General features: G+C 34.8%; 1 protein-coding gene across 2 annotated transcripts in view; it reads right to left on the minus strand.

The window, feature by feature from the left end:
• Positions 1–13,912, minus strand: part of LOC101262837 (guanine nucleotide exchange factor SPIKE 1) — a 49,684-nt gene extending 35,772 nt beyond the window's left edge. Inside the window, exons 1-10 of one of the 2 annotated variants that reach the window (XM_010326433.4) lie at positions 13,749–13,912; positions 13,156–13,239; positions 7,445–7,607; positions 5,887–6,014; positions 5,690–5,802; positions 5,556–5,611; positions 5,333–5,430; positions 5,089–5,226; positions 3,574–3,882; positions 286–555 (exon numbers count right to left, since the gene is read on the minus strand). In XM_010326433.4, coding sequence (XP_010324735.1) covers positions 286–555; positions 3,574–3,882; positions 5,089–5,226; positions 5,333–5,430; positions 5,556–5,611; positions 5,690–5,802; positions 5,887–6,014; positions 7,445–7,607; positions 13,156–13,236 — 1,356 coding nt within the window. In that variant the 5' untranslated portion in view covers positions 13,237–13,239; positions 13,749–13,912. Of the gene's footprint in view, positions 1–285; positions 556–3,573; positions 3,883–5,088; positions 5,227–5,332; positions 5,442–5,555; positions 5,612–5,689; positions 5,803–5,886; positions 6,015–7,444; positions 7,608–13,155; positions 13,240–13,748 lie in introns of both variants that reach the window. The other variant, XM_069288008.1, reaches the window with a different exon arrangement.
• Between the last annotated feature and the right edge of the window lie 7,959 nt (positions 13,913–21,871).

Raw genomic sequence — 21,871 nt, forward strand, 5'->3', positions numbered from 1 at the left:
TCACATTATATGATCACAAGATTTACTTAAATATCCAATCTTAGATCATCTTAGAAGCATCTTATTTTGATAAAGGTAACATTTACTTCTATAATCCACACCAGATCATCAGGGTGACGGCTGAGGCTTCCATATACGAGAGTTTAGACTATAGAAGCTGAACAAAAATGCACATCATCTCAAACAACATACCACTGAAATGTGCCAGCTAAATTCTAAGCAATTCAAAAGTAAAAATTGTTGAACTAAAAAGGAAAAAACATTGATTTGAAAGACGACACTTACATCATCAGCAGTATTTTCCACATTTTCATGAGCAACTGAACCATTCCGAACAAGCTCTTTCATTTCAGAGGATTTAGACTTGGAAAAGGTACCATTAGTAGGGAATTTCATAGAAGTTGAATCATTCAAATGGTCGCCATGATCAAGAGAATCATAGATCAAACTACCACTGTCCAAAGCATTTTCAGTTTCAGTAGAACTAGCTGGCAGTTTTTCAATTTCCAATTTCAAGACACCTTTTACTGGTTTATGAACCTTTCTCTTTGGATCCTGAAATTTAATCAAATCAAACATCAATTGACAGAAGGGATGCAGAATTTGAATGTGTAAAGTAGTCAGTTAAGCAAAAGAAATCAGAAGAACGTGCTGAGTTCAACCAAGTAATGGGAGGAAAAACTCATAAGCAGGAATAGATGCAACATTAAATTCCTGTAGCAATACTTTGTGTTGGTGGACGGACCACAACAACTATGCCTCAGTCCCAAACAAGTTGGGGTCAATATGAATCATCACGGTTTCATTTAAGCCTAACTCAAAGTCATCATCACACCAAATAAAAATAAGAGTGAAAATCAGTTAAATATATGTAACTAAATGTAATAATTGTAATAACAATATAAGCAGTCATCTAACAAGACTGAAGAGTCTGTTTGGCCATGCTACCAAAGGCAACTAATTTTGAGAAGCACTTCCATCAAAATCGTTTTCATAAAGTACTTAAGAAGAAAAGCAGTTTGTTTCATAAAGAGCTATATAATTCATCTTGAAATCCTGAAAATTGTTCTTCTTGCCCTCAAAACATCTTTGATTCCTTTCTTTCCACACTGTCCACCATATAAAAGCTGGGACAATCCTCCACCTCTTCTCCTTAATTGTAGTATTGCCAATATTGATCCAACAATTTAGGAGTTGTGCTATGTTTCTTGGTTTCACCCAAGTGATCTTCCTAAGGCTGCTGAAATAATTGATCTGTCCATTCGCAATGCAAAACGGATGGTTGACTGTCTCTGCCTGTTCCTCACATAAATAGCATTTTGAGCATAGTTGGAACTTCCTCTTCTTTATATTTTCTTGTGTCAGCACTGCTTCCCTTGCTAGTAACCATGTGAAACAGTTTACCTTCTATGGGATTTTAGGCTTCCATATCATCTGTCATGGCCAGAGATCCATCCTGTCATTTGAATTTGAATGATTGAGATCTTTGTAAGCTGACTTGACACTGAAAACCCCTTTGCTGCCAATCTTCCACACAACTTTGTCTCCTTCCCTATTCAAATTACTAAATTGTGCCATCGTATCATGGAAGGCCACTATATTCCCGATCTCCCAATCATTTAGATTCCTCCTACGATGTAAGTTCCACCCCTGTCCACATTTCAGCCACAGTTGCATTTTGTTGAAAGCTTAGTGTATATAAGTCTGGGAATAATTGTTTCAGGGTTCTTTTGGCTATCCATCTGTCCTCCCAAAATGACACCTTCATTCCATTACCCACCTGGAATCTGATTCTAGAAAGAAACAGAGGCCAAAGATTTCTTACTGATATCCAGATACCACATCCATATGGTGGAGTTACCATCTTTGTCATCCACCTATTCTCCATTTCATATTTTGCCCTGATCACCTCTCTCCATAGCATATTTTCTCCTGTCATAAACTTCCAAAGCCATTTCAACATTAAGCTTTTGTTTTGTTTCTTCATGTTCCTAATCCCCAGTCCCCCCTCTTTCTTATTTTTTACGTCATCTTCCCACTTGACTAACAAGACGAACAAGACAACTACGTATCTTTTAGAGGTAGATTGGTTTTAATCAACTAGTTCTGGATGCACTTCCCACTTATACGGTGTCATTATTTCCTATATCGGTAAATGCAGAAAAAAGGTTGGATGTAGTAAGGAGCAGTTTCCTATGGCAAGGCAATAAGAAGAAGAGAGGAGGGTTAAATGGAAAAAGCGAACAATAAGTTTAAAAAATAGGCATGGATGGGAATCAGGAGCTTGAAGAAGGAAAACAGCTTTGGAGGTTTACCAAAGAAGAGCACATTTTATGAGTAACACTTATAAAAGCCAAGTATGGAGAAGAAGATTTTTGGATGACTAAAAATGTGACCAATTTTTATGGAATCGACCTATGGAGCGCCATCAGGAAGTTGTGGTTGAATCTAAAAGGCAGATTTGAGGATCAATATCACGGATGGAAGGGAACTCTATTTTGGAAGGATACACTAGTGGGTCTTTCTTTGACTTTGTTCAAGGAGAAGAATCAACATGCAAGACAAACTAAAAAAAAGTAATGGTAAACTAAGTTAGATTGCATCAAAGGCCACTAAGAGCCCGTTTGGATTAGCTTAAAAAAAAAGTGACTTCTAAAAAGTACTTTTGAAAGTGCAGAAACTTATTTTTAAAATAAGTAGTTATGTGTTTGGATAAAAAGTGTTGCAGTTGGAAAAAAAAGTTGTTGATGAGTTTAGCAAATAAGTGCTGGTAAGCACTTTTTTAAGCAAAATGTCTGAAATACCCTTAAAGTTGTTAACATGATAAAAAGTTGATTAATTTAAGGTTTTTATACTTTAAAAAATTAAAACAAAATTAATTTATATTTCCCATAAGTAGTAATATTTCCTATCATTCACATATTTCTTTATCATCACAAATTATTTATAAGAGGAATATGAATTTATTATTTAAGTTAATTTTGTATGCGCAACTTAACAATAATAATAATAATAATAATAAATAAAAATAATACAATAAAAAAATAATAAAAATAATAACAAAATAAGAATAATAATAAATACAATAATAATAATAATAATAATAATAAATAATAATAATAATAAATAATAGTAATAATTAAAAAAAGAATTAAGGGCAAAAATGTAATATACTTGGTCAACATAAAATAGCTTTTAAGTTGAAAAAAAAAAAGCACCCGTCACCTAACTTTTAGCTTTTGGCTTAAAATAAGTCACTTTAATAATTGTCAAACACCCTAATAAGTCAAAAAACTGACTTTTAAGTCGATTTGACCAGCTTTTAAGCCCATCCAAGAAGGCTCTAAGAGTATGTTTGGATTAGCTTTTGGGTTTTTGGCCTATTTTTATCATTTTGCCTTAAAATCAAGTGCTTACAAGCACTTCTTTATTTTGCCCAAACACTTTAAAATGCTTAAAAGCTATTTTGGCTTTAAAACACTTGATAAGCCATTCCAAACAGGCTCTATTATTCTCAAACCAATAAGTGAATAGGAATCATAAAAATAACAATCGAATGAAAAAGACAAAGACCTGGAGAGATTCCTCAGTGTATCCTTCTTTGACTTTGTTTAAGTTAGACACTTCAACGACAATGGAGTTCCCATTTGAATAACCAAGCTTTCCATCTGCAGTAATTTTTGAAAGTGGCTCAGTGATGCCCTCTTGTGAACTTGACGCAGAGACGCTGGGAGCAAGAGGACTGCTGGGAGAAGCAGAGCCACCCACAGAAGCTATGTTACTATCAAAGAGTGGAATGATGGCCCAGGAAAAGGACTCCCTGTATGGCATGATCCGCGACCATACTTGTAGTTTCTGTTTCTCTCTCTCTGTCAGATGAACCTACATACAGGTAGAGATATTCAATCAGAAAAAAGAACATATCCTATTACATGCAAAATGACTGCATATAAACAAAACATATCCGTGGAAAAACAAGCTGGAGTACTTCAGCAAAAGCAAAACAACATTTCCAACTTAGCGCTTGAGAAGAAACTAACATAGTTAAACCTCAACTAAAGCACATCTTCAGAATGTACTTGATAGAAAAGCTGGCAAAGTAACAAATTACAACCATCACAAATCAAATGTAAGAAAGTTGCTAGTGATTTACTTCTCACAGAAACTAAAACAGATGGAGTCCTTTCCTTTATTAATCAGATGTCTCAAGAAAGTCAGTCCTCTACTGGAAGAAAGTATAAACAGACTAGAAGTGCGATTAAAGCTGCCAGACTGACAATTCAATAATTTTAAAGGGGAAGTCCAGATATGACAGAACTAATGTGGCTCTTACAGGGGGGTAGCTATAGAAAGGATAACATCAAACTTGAGCAACAATCTAAAACTAAACTAAAAACAGAAGAAAGAGGTCTGATATCCAATTGATAAAAATGGAAGAAAGATGACACGACCTTTTATGACTATTGCTCATTTTGAGCATAAAGCGGTTTCTTCCTATCTGTATGAAACGGACAATACTATGCTATTCCCAATATTTGTATTAGGGCTTTACTCTGTCAGGAAGATGAAAACCTTGTGAATAGAAATGGTGAGCAGATTTGCTAATTGCAAGGAGATCTTTAAAAATATAGCCTACACAAACTTTGATAGATGTTTATTTCCTGTTCAGCACACCAAAATATTCTATTTTAGCGGGCTTTTTGTCTTAAAAAGTATCCAGTTGCCTGCAGTAAGATCATATGCAATACCATACACCCGAAGTCTTCTTTTCTTTCAGAATGTAAGAGAAAAAAGAAATGGGCCAAAATGGCAGGACGTAGAGAGGATATCTCCACTTCTTCATGCTAAGAGAGACCTATATAGAATTCCCAGTGGAAGCATATTCCTTTCTCCAAGAGTCTGCAACTGCTAAATGTTCAGCAACCATGTATCAAATGCTAAATAAGTCAACCAACAAAAAGATAAAGACAAACTCTTAAGACCAAATTTAAGCGTTGTGTCGGCATCCCAAATAACTTAAACTGAATAATGCATTGAAAATGAAGCAATCATTAGGTTAGGTGTCCCAGAGGAGGTCATCAAACTTACTGGTTCCTTTCGTGAATAAACAGAAGGAGACACTCCACCTTCTTCAGTGGCAGGTTTTTCTAGTTGTATTAGCAGACAAATAGATGCTGATGGAGCATCTAGATGAAAAATGCAACGCCTTTCATAGGAACTGCTTGCCTGGGATCAAAATAAACAGACATTACAACAGGCTAGCATCAGAAGAAACTAGAGAGAAGTAAAACTGAAAACCAAGAAAAAGATGAGCAAAACTGAAGCAGCTTACTTCTTGCATTTCGGTAGGCAATACATGGAAAATAAAATCCTCAGAAAGTTTTTCTCTTCGCTCCCTATTATATAAACAAATTGTGCCATGAAACGGCTCTACAAAAGAACTTCGGAAACTCAGATAAGGAGTGCTGCAGCTCAAAGGCTCAAATGAATAGAAAAATCTTAAGCAGACACATCTTTTTAACAACCAAGACCAGTATTCAACAACATAAACTCACCAACTAGTCCAGCTTGAAATGACAATGATAGGACTTTCACAGCAATCTTCAGACCGCTATAACCACAGCCATTTAAGTGATAAGAAACATTTCAAGGAAGGAGAGGACAAAAGGAATGATAAATGAATTCCAACCTCGTATACTGGGACATATGAGCTTCAGGAATCCTTTGCCCAAATATTAATGATCTTTCATTTTCCCAGTCAAAAACTGGTTCATAAGTCGGTAGAGGGGATTCACCAAAATGCTGCAAGTTAATCATTTGAATCAATTTTAAAGAACGAGCATTTTAATAGGCCTGCAAATCTGCATTCGTGTAACAGGAAACAACCTTGGAGACTTTGGCATTTGAGAGGTCAGAGAAATTATCTTCAGAGAGTTGTGCCCCAGAAGTGCTGGGAATTTCACCATCAACTGAATCCTCAATTTTAGGCCGTCTAGCATTTGCAAGATGCATCTCTGCGGACAATTCAGCATATAACCATTAGTACCATGAAAGGCGATAATATTGCAAGCGGACAGTTGGGCAGTAACTATATTTTCAAATATTTGATTTTCAGCTAATCAAATGGGTGCAATTAGCTGAAAGAAAATTTTAAATGCCAAACCCACAGCAAAAGCTATTTTCCTTATTAACAAGACTCATTAGTTTGCATGGCAGGAAAGAATCAAAATGCTTTTTAGGTGTCTACTTATATTCTGGATATGACAACAAAAGAGGAATATAATTTTATGAAATACAAGATGCTCACTACATGATAAGAAAGCTATTTAAACGAGGACAATTTCAGATATTCAAGGATTGCACATTCCATTCTAGACTAAGCAGGTCTAATGGAATTTCCATATTAATAGAGTATGAGTGCATTTTAATATTTGGAAAACAAATTTGGCGTTCAAATTTTTTAATATATTTTGTTAACCAGTGAGACGGAGCGAGAGGTCGGTCATAGACGGTATGAGGAGAGGTAGAGGTAGACCGAAGAAGTATTGGGAAGAGGTGATAAGACAGGATATGATGCAGTTTCAGGTTACCGAGGACATGACCCTAGATAGGTGGGTGTGCAAGACCTGTATTAGGGTAGAAGAGTAATAGGTAGTGTAGCGTTGTCTTGCTTAGGGTGTTTGTGATGGTACTAGTTGTATCATTACAGTTCTTGCTTTTTTTATTTTAATCATTGTTTATTCCTGTTTTTTAAAAAATAATCTACCCTAGTATGTTGTTTATGGCATTTCAATTGTCAGATGATTTTCTTGCAGTTTTGGCTACTTTTGCATTACTTTTGCACTGTTTCTTGTTTCGGTTTCTCTTCATTGTCTTTTCTTTACACCGCAATTTGTTTCACTTGAGCCGAGGGTCTTTTGAAAACAGTCTTTCTATCTCCATGAGGTAGTGGTAAGGCCGGCGTACATTCTACCCTCCCCAAACCTCACTTGTGGGACTTGTGGATTTCACTGGGTATGTTGTTGTTGTTGTTGTTGAAATATACTACAGAAAATGTTGTATTTTACTATGACTCTGCTATACTATTACTTGATAACTTGATTTTAAAGATAGTATGCAGAAAAGGACTAGCAGAAAATTCTACACCTATTGCACCACTAAGATGTTTAATTTGGAAGAGATGAGTAGAAGAGCTTCAGAATTTATGGTATCGTCAGGTTCTTTAAGAGTGGATAAATGAAGAGCATTGAAGATGTCCTGCTGGAAAAAAGAGTTGCATAGACGCACATGAAATGTGAAACTTCTCCATTCAAATCGGCACCCTTTCACAAAATGTTCAACACAATCTACTCAGGGATACACAGAGACATATCAGAATATCAGTGACGCCTAACCCATAATTTTCACGTACACAGAGAAGAGGTGTCCTAGTAGGGTATCTCACCTGTTTCAATATCAGTATCAGGACCCTCATATATTTGACTCTGAAATGAAGTCGGGCTGACGCTTTCATAGTGACCATACTTGTTCTCATCTTTTACCCAGTCAGTTCTGTAGCATTGCACAAGTTCATTTAAATGTGGCCACTGCTCCAAATTTTCATCAAGCTGCAATTAAAAGGAAAGAATAATGAGAGCATGACAATAGGACAAAGGAATTTATCAAGTGGTGATTCAGAGTGAAATGGTTTACCAGACAGATAATTTTTGAATAAATTGTCAATATAATATTTAATATCAAAGTGGGTACAGACATTATCTGCCTACACATTCTATCAACAATCCAAAAGAATCATACATAAATTGCATGACACAGCTATAAAAAAAAAAGAATACTTGATCAAGTTAGTAGCATAAACTGTGAATTGTAAATTCTGCGTAGGGTTTATGAAGGATGGCTTTCAAGCACTTAATAAGGAATATGTACATGTGCTATGCTACCCAAGTTAAACTGAGATTTAGCACCAAAAATACAGTGAATGTAACCTTTTTCTGACATATGAAAGATCGAAAGGAAAATCCTACCATAACATGCATTTCCATACAAAATATATTTTTTTTGAGAAAGTTAACATTTTATAGACAGAATACACCAATATTGTATTTTAGTAGTAGTTACATCTGGAGTTTACAGTAAGCAAAACCAAAGAAATCTGCCACCTATCCCTCTTAAACTATCTAGAAACTGAGTAATATCCTCCACCTTTTTGCGGAGTACATAGTTACACCCAAAAAAAAAAAGTTATAAGACAATTCAACTTCAGACTTTGGAAAGGGATGCCCTTATTTTCAAAACATCTTTGGTTCCTTTCCCTCCATATTGTCCACCAGATGCAAACAGGGAGAATCTTCTCTCTCTTTGTGGCCGGACATATTTCCTTCTCTACTCCAGTACGTTAAAACTTCGGAGGTATGCCTTGGCATGGACCAACTGATACCCCTTAAGTTAAAAAACACCTTCCACCATTTTCTGTCACTCTACAATGGATGAAGAGATGGTTTATTGTCTCTATTTCTCTTTCATAGAAAAAACACCTGGAACATAATTGTCCTTCCTTTTTCATTAGATTGTCCTGAGTTAGTACTACTTGTCTGGCTACTAACCAGGTGAAACAAGCCACCTTGTGAGGTACTTTAACTTTCCATATCATCTTCCAAGGCCATGGTAAGAGCATTGCAGCTGGCCGCTGATTTTACTGTGAATTCCCGTTATTGGCCCTCAACCAGTATATAGATTATCTTCATTGGGTTGAAAGTTGATGGCCTGCTCTAGAGTATTGTAGAAATCTGTTAGGCTGTCAATCTCCCAATCATTAAACGTAAAACATTCTCCTGAAAGAGAGGTTCCATCTTTGGCTGTCCGGCTGTCCCTGACCTCTGCTACTGTTGCCTCCTTCTGTTGGTTCAAATTATAGATCACCGGGTACAACTGTTTTAAGGGATATTGACCAACCCACACATCATTCCAAAATGATGTCCTCCTTCCATTACCTATTATAATTCTTGAGTTTCCCCACATTTTAGGCCACTGATTCCTGATTGTTCTCCATAGACCTACCCCATAAGGGCTTCTAACTTGCTTAGTGATCCATAAGCCTTCCATTGTGTATCTGGAAACTATTGCATCTTCCACAAGCCTACCTTGTTCTCCTGAGAGAAACTTCCGTAGCCACTTCAATAAGAGACTTCGATTCTGTACTTTTGAGGTTCTTTATGCCCATTCCCCCTTCCTTTTTACTGTTGGTCAATTCTACTATGGAAAATTGACGATGATGTCACACATCATATTGGTGCGGGTGGATAAAATGGAGGCCCACATCAGGAGTCTTGTGTGATAGAATGTGCCACAAAAACTAAAAGGTAAGTTCTACAAAAAGATAGTTATACAAGCTATGTTATATGGGGCAGAGACTTGGCCTATCAAGAACTCTCATGTTCGGAAAGATGAATGTTGTGGAAATGAGGATGCAGAGATGGATATGTGGACATACTAGGAGACATAAGATTAAAAACAAAGATGTTCGGGACAGGGTGGGAGCAAACCCCATGATGGACCAAATGAGGGAAGTGAAGCTGAAATGGCTAGGGCATGTGAGAAGGAGATGTGCATATGCCCCAGTAACAGGTGTGAGGGGTTGACAATGGCAGATTTAAGGAGGGGTAGAGGGAGGCTGAAAAAGTATTTAGGAGAGGTGATTAGAGAGACCAGGATGTCATCTTCAGTTTATCGAGGACATCACATTAGCTATAGGATATGAAGGTTGTGAGAAATATTATTGAATTGTGTACCTACATTATTACACTAAGACACTACATGACACCTTCTCCAAGTAGGATACTATATACAAAGCATACTCTTATTTCTATTTTAACATCCCCCCTCAAGTGGGTGCATAGAAGTCATATCGACCGAGCTTGCTACAAATGTAATTAGCAGTGATGGACTTGCTGAAAATATCTACAGACAGATCACTCAACTTCACAAATTTTGCAATAATATCTCATAAGAGTATCTTTTCTTTGACAAAGTAACAGTTAATCTCAATGTGCTTAGTCATCTCATGAAATACCGAATTTGATGCAATGTGAAGGACCACTTGGTTATCACATACAAGTTCCATCTAGCCGGCTTTTTTACAGTTGAAAGAGTTGAGACGGGTAGTAGGATGACAAAAGAGGTACATGGCAAAAGAAGGACAAAGGTGTCAATTAAGAGTACACTTGCAAACATCCTTACATACTTCACTTTCATTGTTTCACAATTTGGTCAGCGTACTAGGTATTAAATTGGAACTGTATAAGAGGAATTTCCAATAACATTCAACAGATTTGGCTAGGAAGTTCCACTTAATCCGTCAAGAATAGATAAAGTCCCCAAAGAATTGAAATAACTGGTTAGGGAGAAAGACCTCTAACTTACAACAAGGCCGTATTAAGAAATGCTAATGGAGATTCAAGCTTCAAGATTGAAAAATATGTCAAGGAATTTTTAAGAAAAAGGTATGAAATTTGTGTCGGGTAGGCTGCCTACACAACACCCAATTGGGATGCGGCCCTTTCAAGGACCCTGTATGAACACACAAAAGCACTGGATCGCCCCCGCCCGCTTGCTAGTTTACCTTAGTATGACAATAAACACAAATGAAACTAAAACCTTGTTAGAAAAATTCTTAGATATAGTAGTCAAAATACACTTGTAGCCCTATTCACGACCATTCTATGAATTCAAATGTTCTGTTGCTTCCTTCCTTAAACAGTCTCTAGCACAAATATCTTATGTTTGAATTTTGAGTACTAAGTAGCATTTTCATCCCTATATTCCTTTTGTCTACACATCAGCTTTCTCTAGTATCCCCACCACTCTCAAAATATTGAGGACTCATTCTATCTCTTCTCAATGTGATTCATCTTTGAATTTATGACCCTACTCAAACATAGAGAAGACGAATATCGCGTAACTCCTTTGCTTGAAGAGTTCTCATTAATCTAAATTCTAAGCAACTATATTTATGACCCCAACTAAAGATTTCTAGGCTAATCACATTTATGTGAACCACAGTAACTTCAAAGCTTTAAAGTTTTTCTGTTTTACTTACCAAAAAGGAAATGATCCTTGTTTTCACACGCCTTGCTCAGAGTCCTAGATGGCCTAATAGTTTGAACATTTACAAAAGCCAATGGCATTCTTTTGCCAAGTATGTGAACAGCTAGTTGTTAATAGCATATTTGTAAACAAGAACGGATAACAATCAATACGAAAAATCGCTCTTCCTCTATACCAAGGAGGATTTAATGGTATCAATTTGGAGGCATGATCCAGCTGTTAGCTCTTCTGCTCTTCTGATTTTGATTTCATTTTCTCCATTGTCGGTGAAGACTCAACTATGGTGGATGATGTTGGCAGGTGTTTGTTTGCTAACTAATTTGTTTTCTATTCCCCGCCTTGTCTTTTGATTTTATTTTCGTGTATGACTAATAACCGAACAACCGAACCAAATCGATAACAACCAAACTGATAAATGCATATGATATTTGATTTGGTTTTAATAATTTAAAGATCAATTAAATTGATTTGACTTTGGGTTTGACCAATAACCAACCTGTGAACACCTCTTTCTTCTTCTAGTGACACAACTGTGTGCATCCTTCACTTAGCCCTCCATTACCACTACCATGAAACAATTCATCCACCACATTTGTGAAGCCACTTGGCAACGTAACAAGAGGTGTTAACACATCTTCTCCTAAACATCTATACATACAAAAAATTATCACTCCTTCTCATGATCTTTATTGTTAGAATCGGCCCCTTTTGCTAACCACAAGTGAAAAAGCGAACCTTGATAGGTGCTCTAAAGATCAAAAAAGACATATGGCAATCTTTACTACTCTCACAACAAAGGTTTATGGTAGTATAAGTTGACATAAAATACATTATCACTTACTTGTCTTCCCCCCTCCAAACTCCACGAGTCCCACCCTTGAGCATCTTAGTCAGTTAGAAGAGTAGTTTCAACTTTAAGAATAAATACACCTCCCTCTTGTAAATTCTTTTTGAATCCTAAGTCCCGCAAAATACCCTTCTTGCACCAACCGAAATTGTTACACCATTATCTCTTTCTATCTCAAAACTCTAAATAAATTTCAACATATTCTCCCCACACCATCTTTGATCCAAAGAAAAGTTGATACTACTTCCATACCCTACTCGACAAGTAAATAAGAGCCTGTTGGATGGGCTTATTGCTTTTGGCTTATTTTTGTCTTTTTGGCTTAAAAACAAGTATTTACATTTGTACTTGCATTAAAATGTATTTACATCACATTACAAATTCAGAAAAGTATCCTCCCAATATAATTGGTAGTCTTCCAAGAGAAAAGGAACAAGTTGGATAGAAACCCCAAGCACAACGCAATTTGGCCTCCAAGGGTGCTCCCAGTGCAAATAGCAAAAGACTCTAACTCAAAGCACGCCTTTACAGAAAGGAGGAGGTAAAGCTTTATATTTGATGACAATTCCATGGTAAAACTAGCATAGAAGCAATGTAAGGACTACCCAAGGCCAAGATGAATGCATGAAGAATTCGGTTTGGGGAGAAGTGATCTTTTTAGCATCTTTATGGACCATACCAAGTGCCTTCCTAAGTAATTTGGCTATAATAAACTTGCAGCACAAACAGGATTCCTACTGGCTTAGTTCTCATTTCTCAAGAATATTAAGCTTAAATATCTCATCCTTGTAGACAGAGGTAGATGGAGAATTATCTCGCGAGCTATCTGGTGGGCTGTTTGGAATGAAAGGAATTTAAGATGCTTTGAGAGCATAGAGAACAATGTGGAGAAAGTTAAACTAAACTGCATTTTACTTTTAGTCTTGTGGTGTAATCAGTTATACTCTAATGACACTGTCTCTATTATTGATGTGTTAAAACTCAATTTAGACGTAGAGAAGTGAAATCAAGAGTACACTTGTATATAAGGTTACAGTACGAGTACGACCCATTACTGTTTTGTGATATAATACAAAGTTATCAGGTAAAAGACTAGAGTTAAGAGAAAAATAACAAATGAGACTGAAGATCATTTCCTCCCAATCTCAATCACTTTCTGTCCATACAAAGAATTGGTAATCCAAAAGCTTGAATACCAAACTCACCAGCGGATCTAAATTCAAGGAACCAGCGAAGGAATGGTGTGGTATTCTCCGAAATCGATATCCACTAGATGAAGTTTCCATCAACTGCAAAAGAATAGGCATAGTGGAAAATATCAAACAGAGTACTGTAAGGCAAGGCCAGGGTGTTTTACATGTTCAAATCTTGCATTTCAAATGATGTAGAGTAATGCCACATCAATAACATGCAACAAAACCAAACAATTTGAACACATTAACAAACAAAGGGAAGCTAATTCCTTTGTAAGAGCCTGCAATAATTTGTTTTCTTTCCTTCCTAAGAGAAATGTTACAGAAAAGTTGGTTAGTCATACTCAGAGTTATAATAGTCAGTTTACCAACACAACTTTGGAAGCAACGCAGATCAATTTGGGCAAAATCACAAAGAGATATTTACAAATCGAAACTGAAGCTTTCATTGCGCATTGGAAAAAACAAAGACAATATGACTTGCAATTAGCATTGCACAGTCATTGAGCAAAGAGAGTTAGGGTTTTCTATCCTGTGAGAGACAGAAACTAGCAAATCTGGAGAAAGGGAGAGAGGGAAGGAGAAAGAAAACTATGAAAACTTACAGATCGATTACGCCGGAGAAAGTGACCGGCGGAGGGTACGGAAAAGGAAAGCCGACGGAGTGGAAAAAGCTCACAGCTCAGGCGACTTGTGTTAGTCAAAATATAGTCAAATTAAAATGGACTCTAGTCTATTATCAACTAACTCAAAATATACGTGGTGATTCATTTTCTGTTCTTTTTAAAAATTATTCTTAATGAGGTGTTTGGCCAATGAAATTTTAACTTCAAAAGTTATGTTAATACACAAAAATTTAAAATTCAACTTGACGTTGGATATTAATTTTTTAAGAATTTGAAAATAACTAGTATTTTTGGTTAAACATAACTTCAATTTTCATATAGCATTTTTTACTAAAAAACAAAAATTATTTTTCAAATTTGTTACATGATCGGTGGTAAAATAAATGAGGGTTACTCTAAAAAATCTTTTGAGCAACTCTAAGGTCGAGAACAATGGAGGATAGGAATTTTAACACGCAAGGAAAGGTTAAAATCCCTAAATTCTTGATTTTAAGTCCGTTAGAATTCACTGCAAGAAGCAGAGGCTTGTGTTTTGAGTTCTTCGGTGGTTGCATGGTGTTCAGGTAGGCTAAATTTTTTTTTTATAAGTAATAAGATATGTCTTTATATATATAATATCTTGTAGGTTATCAAGAGATTGCATGTCTTCGGTGGTTGTATGGTGACCAGGTATGTGTTATGCTTAGTTAATGTTGATCTTGTGATAAATCTGAGGTTTTTTCTTGAGAAAAGTGTTTGTTGGATCATATTATGAATGTTTGGGAATGAATTTTTTTGGATGGGTGAGGTTTGTTTGATCGATTTATATATATTCATGCAACAAATGTGTTTATTTAGTGTACATATGTGATTTATATTCATTGTGATATGTGATTGTTGATTGACTTGGATAGTATGTCCACTTCATGATTGGCTAGGATATTATACTTGATATATATTAAGTGTTTGCTCGAATAACATGTCTCTGGCAAAAAAAAAATATAATCATATATGATTGGCTAGAGTATTACATCGGTACATTCTAACAATTGTCATTATACCACGCCTGATAATTTGTCTATAAATTTCATGAGGGAACCAAAATTACTTCTTCATGAAAACATAATAACGACACTAGAAGATAGAATATAAACGAATAAACCAATTGTCTTATCAATATCAATATCAATATCAATAAGACAAATAAAGCAAAGAAATTTTATGAGATAAATTCATATTTAATCATATTCATCAATCATGTTTTCAAAATTTTCATAGTATGAAGTCCAATGAAAAAGGTATTTGGGTCGATAAAGAAAACAATCAAAATTTGGTGTATTTCTATTAAATTCAAAAATATTATCATATATCATATTTTTTGTAAATTGGAGTGATATATATAGTATTAATGTTTGTCATATTGTATACTTGTACATAAACACTTACAACTTAAATTGAATGACAAATCATATTTAATATCAATCATATGTACCAATTACGGTTAGTGAGTTCTTAAACTAACATATATTTCTTCTATATCATGTTCGAATTGTTTGATATAAAAAATTGACGTATCTAATTAAATTTAGTAAGCTTAAATCTTGATTGATACTAACTACATAAAATAATTATATTTTTCATTAATGTATAGTGAATTTGTCTATTCAGATTGATATCCTTATTTAATTTGAATAATTTACTGAATGGATAATTGAAATTTGCTTTGATGACGCTCACTGATTAAACTCGACAAAAATTTGCACAGCATGCTTTAATTTTTTTTAAAATTCTCAAAGTTCTAGTAGATCATATAAACTAACATAATATTTTAAACAATAATATTTAGTTAAAATTTGTATTCTAACCTATGATATGGGGTAACATTTTGTAACATTGTACGTTAAATACAAGTCAATTTTTTTATATATATATATTTAAAAAAACTTATTTATTTAATAATATTATAATTTACAATTGAGGCTTCTCTGTGATTAACCTTGTTTAGATTATGGATTATAATATACTTGTCAAGTTTTATATTAATAGTTTCATAGTCTTTTAGAAGTATTTTTAAATTTGCATTGTTGTTTTAGCTTCATTTTCCATGGATGCCAGTAGGATTAAATCTTTATTAAATATTATTTAAATACTATCTATTTCATGACTTAGTAATAATTTTTAGTTTTGATAAGATTGATTTGTATCATATAAGTAATCATAATCCAATTTGAGAACTTAGTAGGCAACCGAAAGGCCTAAATAAGTTTTTGGGAAAAGGGTTTGAAAAAATATTTCAATTTTGGCCGAAATTGTTGTTATGATATCCAACTGTATGGAGGACCTTTTACCCACTGCACTATTTAATAGTGTATTTTAAAGGTATATATGTGTGTACGTTGAAACATTACTATTTAAAATGATGCAATATTTATGATGTCCACGTAGGCACATATATATATATCTTTAAAATACACTATTAAATAGTATAGGGGGATAAAAGGTCATTTCTAAAGTTTGGTATTGTAACAACAATTTCAGTCAAAGTTAAAGTATTTTTTAGACCATTTTCCCTAATTTTTTTATAAAATCATACACGAGATATTGTTTCAAAATCTTATTTTATGGTCCAACAACGAGTTCATATTATGAACGAATCATAAATGATGCGTAAAGCTTAGGTTTGAACAACAACATAAGTCATAAAGACACCTACTGTTGTTACTTAATATTACTTTAATTTGTTTATTTACTTTATCTTTTAATATGTTTAAATAACTTTTTTCTTTATAATTGTTAGTTTTGACTTTTAACACGACATGTTTAAGATCATAACGTTAAAGGATATTTTATTAGATTCCACATATCTTTAATTTAATACCACAAAATTTAAAATTCTTCTCTACTTTTTAAGATTCAACGTCAAATCAAAATCATACAAACATATTGATACAGAGAAGATACTATATATTGAAAGAGCTCGTATAGTTATTGTGGAGTTCAATACATGACAATTCAATTATGTAATAACATGATTCGATCGTTATGAGTAAGCCAATAGTGAAAGAACTTAGGCAAAAAAAACTTAAATAGTAATTTACTTCGAAAGTAGAACTCCTGAAATTGATATTGGTGTGGAAGGTATTTGTTGGAACGTCAAGGAAAGTTGTTGTGTTGTAAAAATGAACTTTTGGGACGTTTGAGCTTATAAAGTATCATCGATGCCACTATAAATGAAGGTGTTCCACTATCATAGTGCTTAGACCACTACAATGCAATTAGTTTCCCGTATAACGGCCTTACTCTAGTGGCCTATCCCACTGAAAACAAATTTTAGTGCAGAAATAACTTCAAATCCCTTATTTTCTACACTTAAAGTTCTTGGAGTTGGGAGACAATTTTGGTTTCACACTCATTTTTTCATAAAATTCATCAGTATAGGTAAGAATTTGACTCTCCAACCTTATGCATTTAATCTTAAGCCTTAGAATCTAGATTATTTTCTGTCACAATTCGAAACCATATGCTAGAATTTAGGGTACAATCTTGTATTGTAACCGGCGTTGTCGACCTCTCAGAGGTCTAAGACAATCCCTTTCATATCATTCATTGCATATACATGGTGAAAAGTAGTGCGGAATTAAAACTTTTCACAAAACATAATATAGTCTTTAAAATCTCTTTCATATAAATGTAATAGGAAATACCAAGTCTCAATCTCATCATCTTAAAACACAAGAATGCTTGGGGCACGAACCATACTTCAAAATACGGATATAGAAATACTTAGTATATTACACTACTTTGAATGAAAACATTAAAGACATATATGCCCTTGAGTCAAGTGAGGACATACTTCAACTTCTCTTGAACGATCTTCTAAGTCCAAGTCTTCACTTCTCAAAGCTTCCCACCTACCAAGAATTATATAGATAGATAAAAGCATGGCGTTAGTATAACTACATGTACTAAGTATGGCATTATGCGTAAAAATTATGAATAACCAACTTCTAGCATGTAATTTTCTCACTTAAAGTCATCCTAAGATTCACTTAAGTCACACAAAGAGAGACCGCCCATACACCCTCTCTAGATGTGCCTAAACGACGCTTAAGATTACTTATAATGAGTCACATACATACTTAGAAAGTATCATAAACATCAAGGTAAGATTCCTCTACCAAAGGTGACTTCTAAGTTTCACTTGAGTGAGTTGTGAAGCGACCACCCATACAATCCCTTACACACACACTCAAGAGATCCTATAAACTCCCTAGGATAGAATCATTCTCACTAAATCACCAACACATAGATGATATGACATTCTCTTCCCAAAGGTTATCAAAAGACCTACTTAAGTAAATCAAGAAGATAACATCCATAGTGACCTCTTCAAGATTACCTAAATAATCCTTAAGACTACCTAAGGCTTAGATCATGTCCACAAAATCAACCAACTTCCCTAATAGAGTCATCCTCAAGACTTTCAAAGATAAGACATGAAGAGATCATCCCTTATGCCCTCTTCACATTTTAGCTAAGGAATCCTTGAGTCACTTTAGATTAGGTACTCATTTATTTACATACTCCTTAACATAAGTCATTAATTCATTAAGACTCACACATCACATAAAGGACATTCAAATAATGGTCTTAGAAAAGACCTAGGAATTCCACATAACACCTTCAAAGTCTATTGTGCAATGTCTAAATAGCGTCCCATAACACCCACCTAAACTCCATAAACTCCTCTAATGCTAATAGGTATTCCATATGATGAGACTAGGCAATAAAAGACATAGACCATGATATCTAGACATGGAATCCAAAGTTCTATCCTACTCCGATGAGGTTGTTCTACTTGCCAATGGTAGAACTTAGACACATCCCATGTAGGCACATGGTTAAGAAATATGAAGGGCATACTTTGTAATCGAGTCTCATACTTAACTAGAACTACTTTCCCTTATCATACTAACTCGGTACTAGCCTTCATTCTCATAGAGTAATTCATACATTAGGTTCACATAAAAGGGTTTCATAACAAGTTCATAACCCAATCACATTTACCCTACCAAGGAAGGTCCAGTAGGGCTACCTCACAATGGCGACAAGAAGCTCATGATGACTTTCCTAAGGATTAATATGATGTCGTTCCAGTCAACTAACCTTAAGTCCGTCATTCCTTTACTTTGAAGGATACCATTACGTCTTACACTTCAATCAATCTTAACCTTACGCTTAAGTCAAGGTTTGCACATAAGAGACTCTCATAACATCATTTAAAGTCACATGTCATTCATACATTCAAGACTAAGAGTTATATCGCCCTAAATCAAGACATCATATATTCATAACCATAAACACATGAAGCAAGAGATACAAGTCAACTAAGACAAGAAAACGCATACTTCACTTTTAACTCATAATGCAAGTCATTCTAGAAACACCTAAAAACAATCTAATATCTTCAAGTCATCCTATATATAATAATAACATCATTAATGTACTCCACATATACTCACAAATACAAGTAGGAATAACCAAGATGTAACCCTAACACTATACTCATAATGTCAAAGTCATAGTTTAACATGATCACTTAAGGTAACATAAGTAGAAGAACACACATACGACTTCACATGTAGATAGATAATGTCATGCTTCACATAATCAACTACACAAATAGCCACATTACTTCAAGTAGTTGCCAATAAGGTCATGCTCATCATATTGCATAAAGTAACGCTGACAAGGTCACGTCAATTGCAAGTAAAACACATAACACCGCCACCATAAGTGGACCATACCAATCACAACAGAATCGAAGTATAATTAATATAAAATTAAAGAAAATGGGGCAGCATACCTTCATCCACTCATCCAAACTTCAACTCAATGCCAAATCAACTAATTCAACAACACAAGGCACTTACCCATGACCATGAACAATAATTCAAAGCAATAACCATAAAACTCAATGAATCTACATCAATTCAATCTAGGTTTAACAATATAACATCAATTATATATCAATTGAATATAATTCTTATATAATTAGAAAGCCCATAAGAAACTACATAACAATTCAACAATATTAGCTTAATATCAAGTAACTCAATAAGTAGTCAAAACTAGGGTTCATCAATTTACATGGTTTCATAAGTAATTTAGATTGAAATCATCAATACAATATCAATTAGATCATAATTCAATGTTTAGAAATCATTTATGTAAGAACCCATGGTAGAATCATGAAATTGGACAATTCACTTTAGAAAACTTTGAAAAACATCTTGAGAGTTGGGCTCCTTCATGAAACAAGTTTAAAGGATCAAAAGTCATACCTAAAGGATAATAATTCTTCACTTTAATGAAGAATTTCCACTCAAAAACCCCACACCAAGCTGCTTCTTCAATTTGGACTTCAATAGAGTCTTTAGAATTTTTCTAAGAGTTTTGAGTTTTCAATTAGAAACAATGAAGTCTTTAAGGTGTATACCCTTTATATACTTAATTAAAATACCCAAAATACCCTTAATAAATCATAAATGAATTAATTCAAAAGTGGGGTTAATTTACCAATTCATCCCTTAATTGGCAGCAGCACCTACGCAGGAACAGGTTGCGCATGACGCCTACCCTTGACGGGGAGTCACAGGCACGACGGGGCATCACATCCCTCCGTCGTTGGCTACAGTGGCTGCACAAAGTTCCTATCTTAACCCTTGGAAATTTCCTCACGACGGGACCCTTTGACGGGGCTTCACAGCCACGACTAGCCGTTGACTGCTCCGTTGCCAAGGTCTGCCTGGGACAGCCTGCACACTGATTTTGGGTCCTCCCTGAAGGACCCTTTGGTGGTCCTTGGAGATAATTTCCCGGACTTTTACAACTCAAATAAGACCGTATATAATTTTAACACCTTTTACATGAATTTCATCCAAAACGAACACGTAAAACTCAACGAAACTGGCCTAGACGTACAAGGTCAACTCAAGACATATCTTTCAAACACCTTGGATGTTCTTGGTCGTTTGACCTCCAAACTTCTCAAAATTTAAACACTGCCTATACATGCTATATTAACTCATTTAATAACCTTAAAACATCATGAAACACACATAAACACATAGAACCACATATTAAGCATTTAAGCGACTTAGTCGTCGGACGTCTTAGTCATCCCTTGACGTTTGACTTCCAACACCCCTAATACTTTAGCTACTGCCGCTATACCATATATTAGACATATTTAGAACATTAGAACATCAATACCAACATGTTAGACTCTAGTTACTTAGGTCATCTTCGGGGTCTTACATTTTCCCTTGGGGGGAGAGAGGTTGACATAAGATGATCATATATTCTCATAAGATTATGATTTGTTTATAATACTAGTAAATTATAGGTCATTAGTGATTGACTATTGTTTATATTATTTTCTTGACTAAAAACAAGCCAAGACACGTCCCACGGGAACAACTTAGGTTATTTAGAGTTTCCAAGAGATTTGATTCAAGGTAGGTGATGATTGTATGTTTTCAATGTGTATGTATGCATATCTACTACTTTATGGTATCATTTGTGCAATTAATGGTAGGGAGACATATAAAATAACATCGTGTATGTAATATCATGTAATGAACTTATTATCGTGACTTATTATTTTCTAGTCGTATTGTTCATCATGCATGATTATTTGTAATTGTTTGTTAAATCTAGTACCACGTCAGTACACTAAATATGGATGAATCGGGTACCACACTGGTACATTAACTAATAATGACTCGAATATCACGTTGGTCCATTGACAATTTGGATTTGAGTTTTGTGAGAGGGTCGAGTATATGATTGTGGTTCATGAGAGAATGGAATGTTTGCATTTATGATCATGTGGGACAGGCATTCAGATATTGCTTTTTTCATGACACGTGACTGAGAATTTATGTGGTTTGTGTAACACCTCAAATTAAAGAAAGGCAAGAAATGGGTTAAGCGGGCTGGTCAAGGACCCAAAAAGTAGACCATTGAGTTCTCCACGGAGTCCTAGACGGGCCGTGAAGGGGTACATGGTCCGTTGAAGAGATCGTGGTATGTTTCCAGAATCTTACCTAGGCAAGTGT

The sequence above is a fragment of the Solanum lycopersicum genome, chromosome 8 (assembly GCF_036512215.1).
Source record: "Solanum lycopersicum chromosome 8, SLM_r2.1".
In the NCBI taxonomy this organism is placed as follows: domain Eukaryota; kingdom Viridiplantae; phylum Streptophyta; class Magnoliopsida; order Solanales; family Solanaceae; genus Solanum; species Solanum lycopersicum.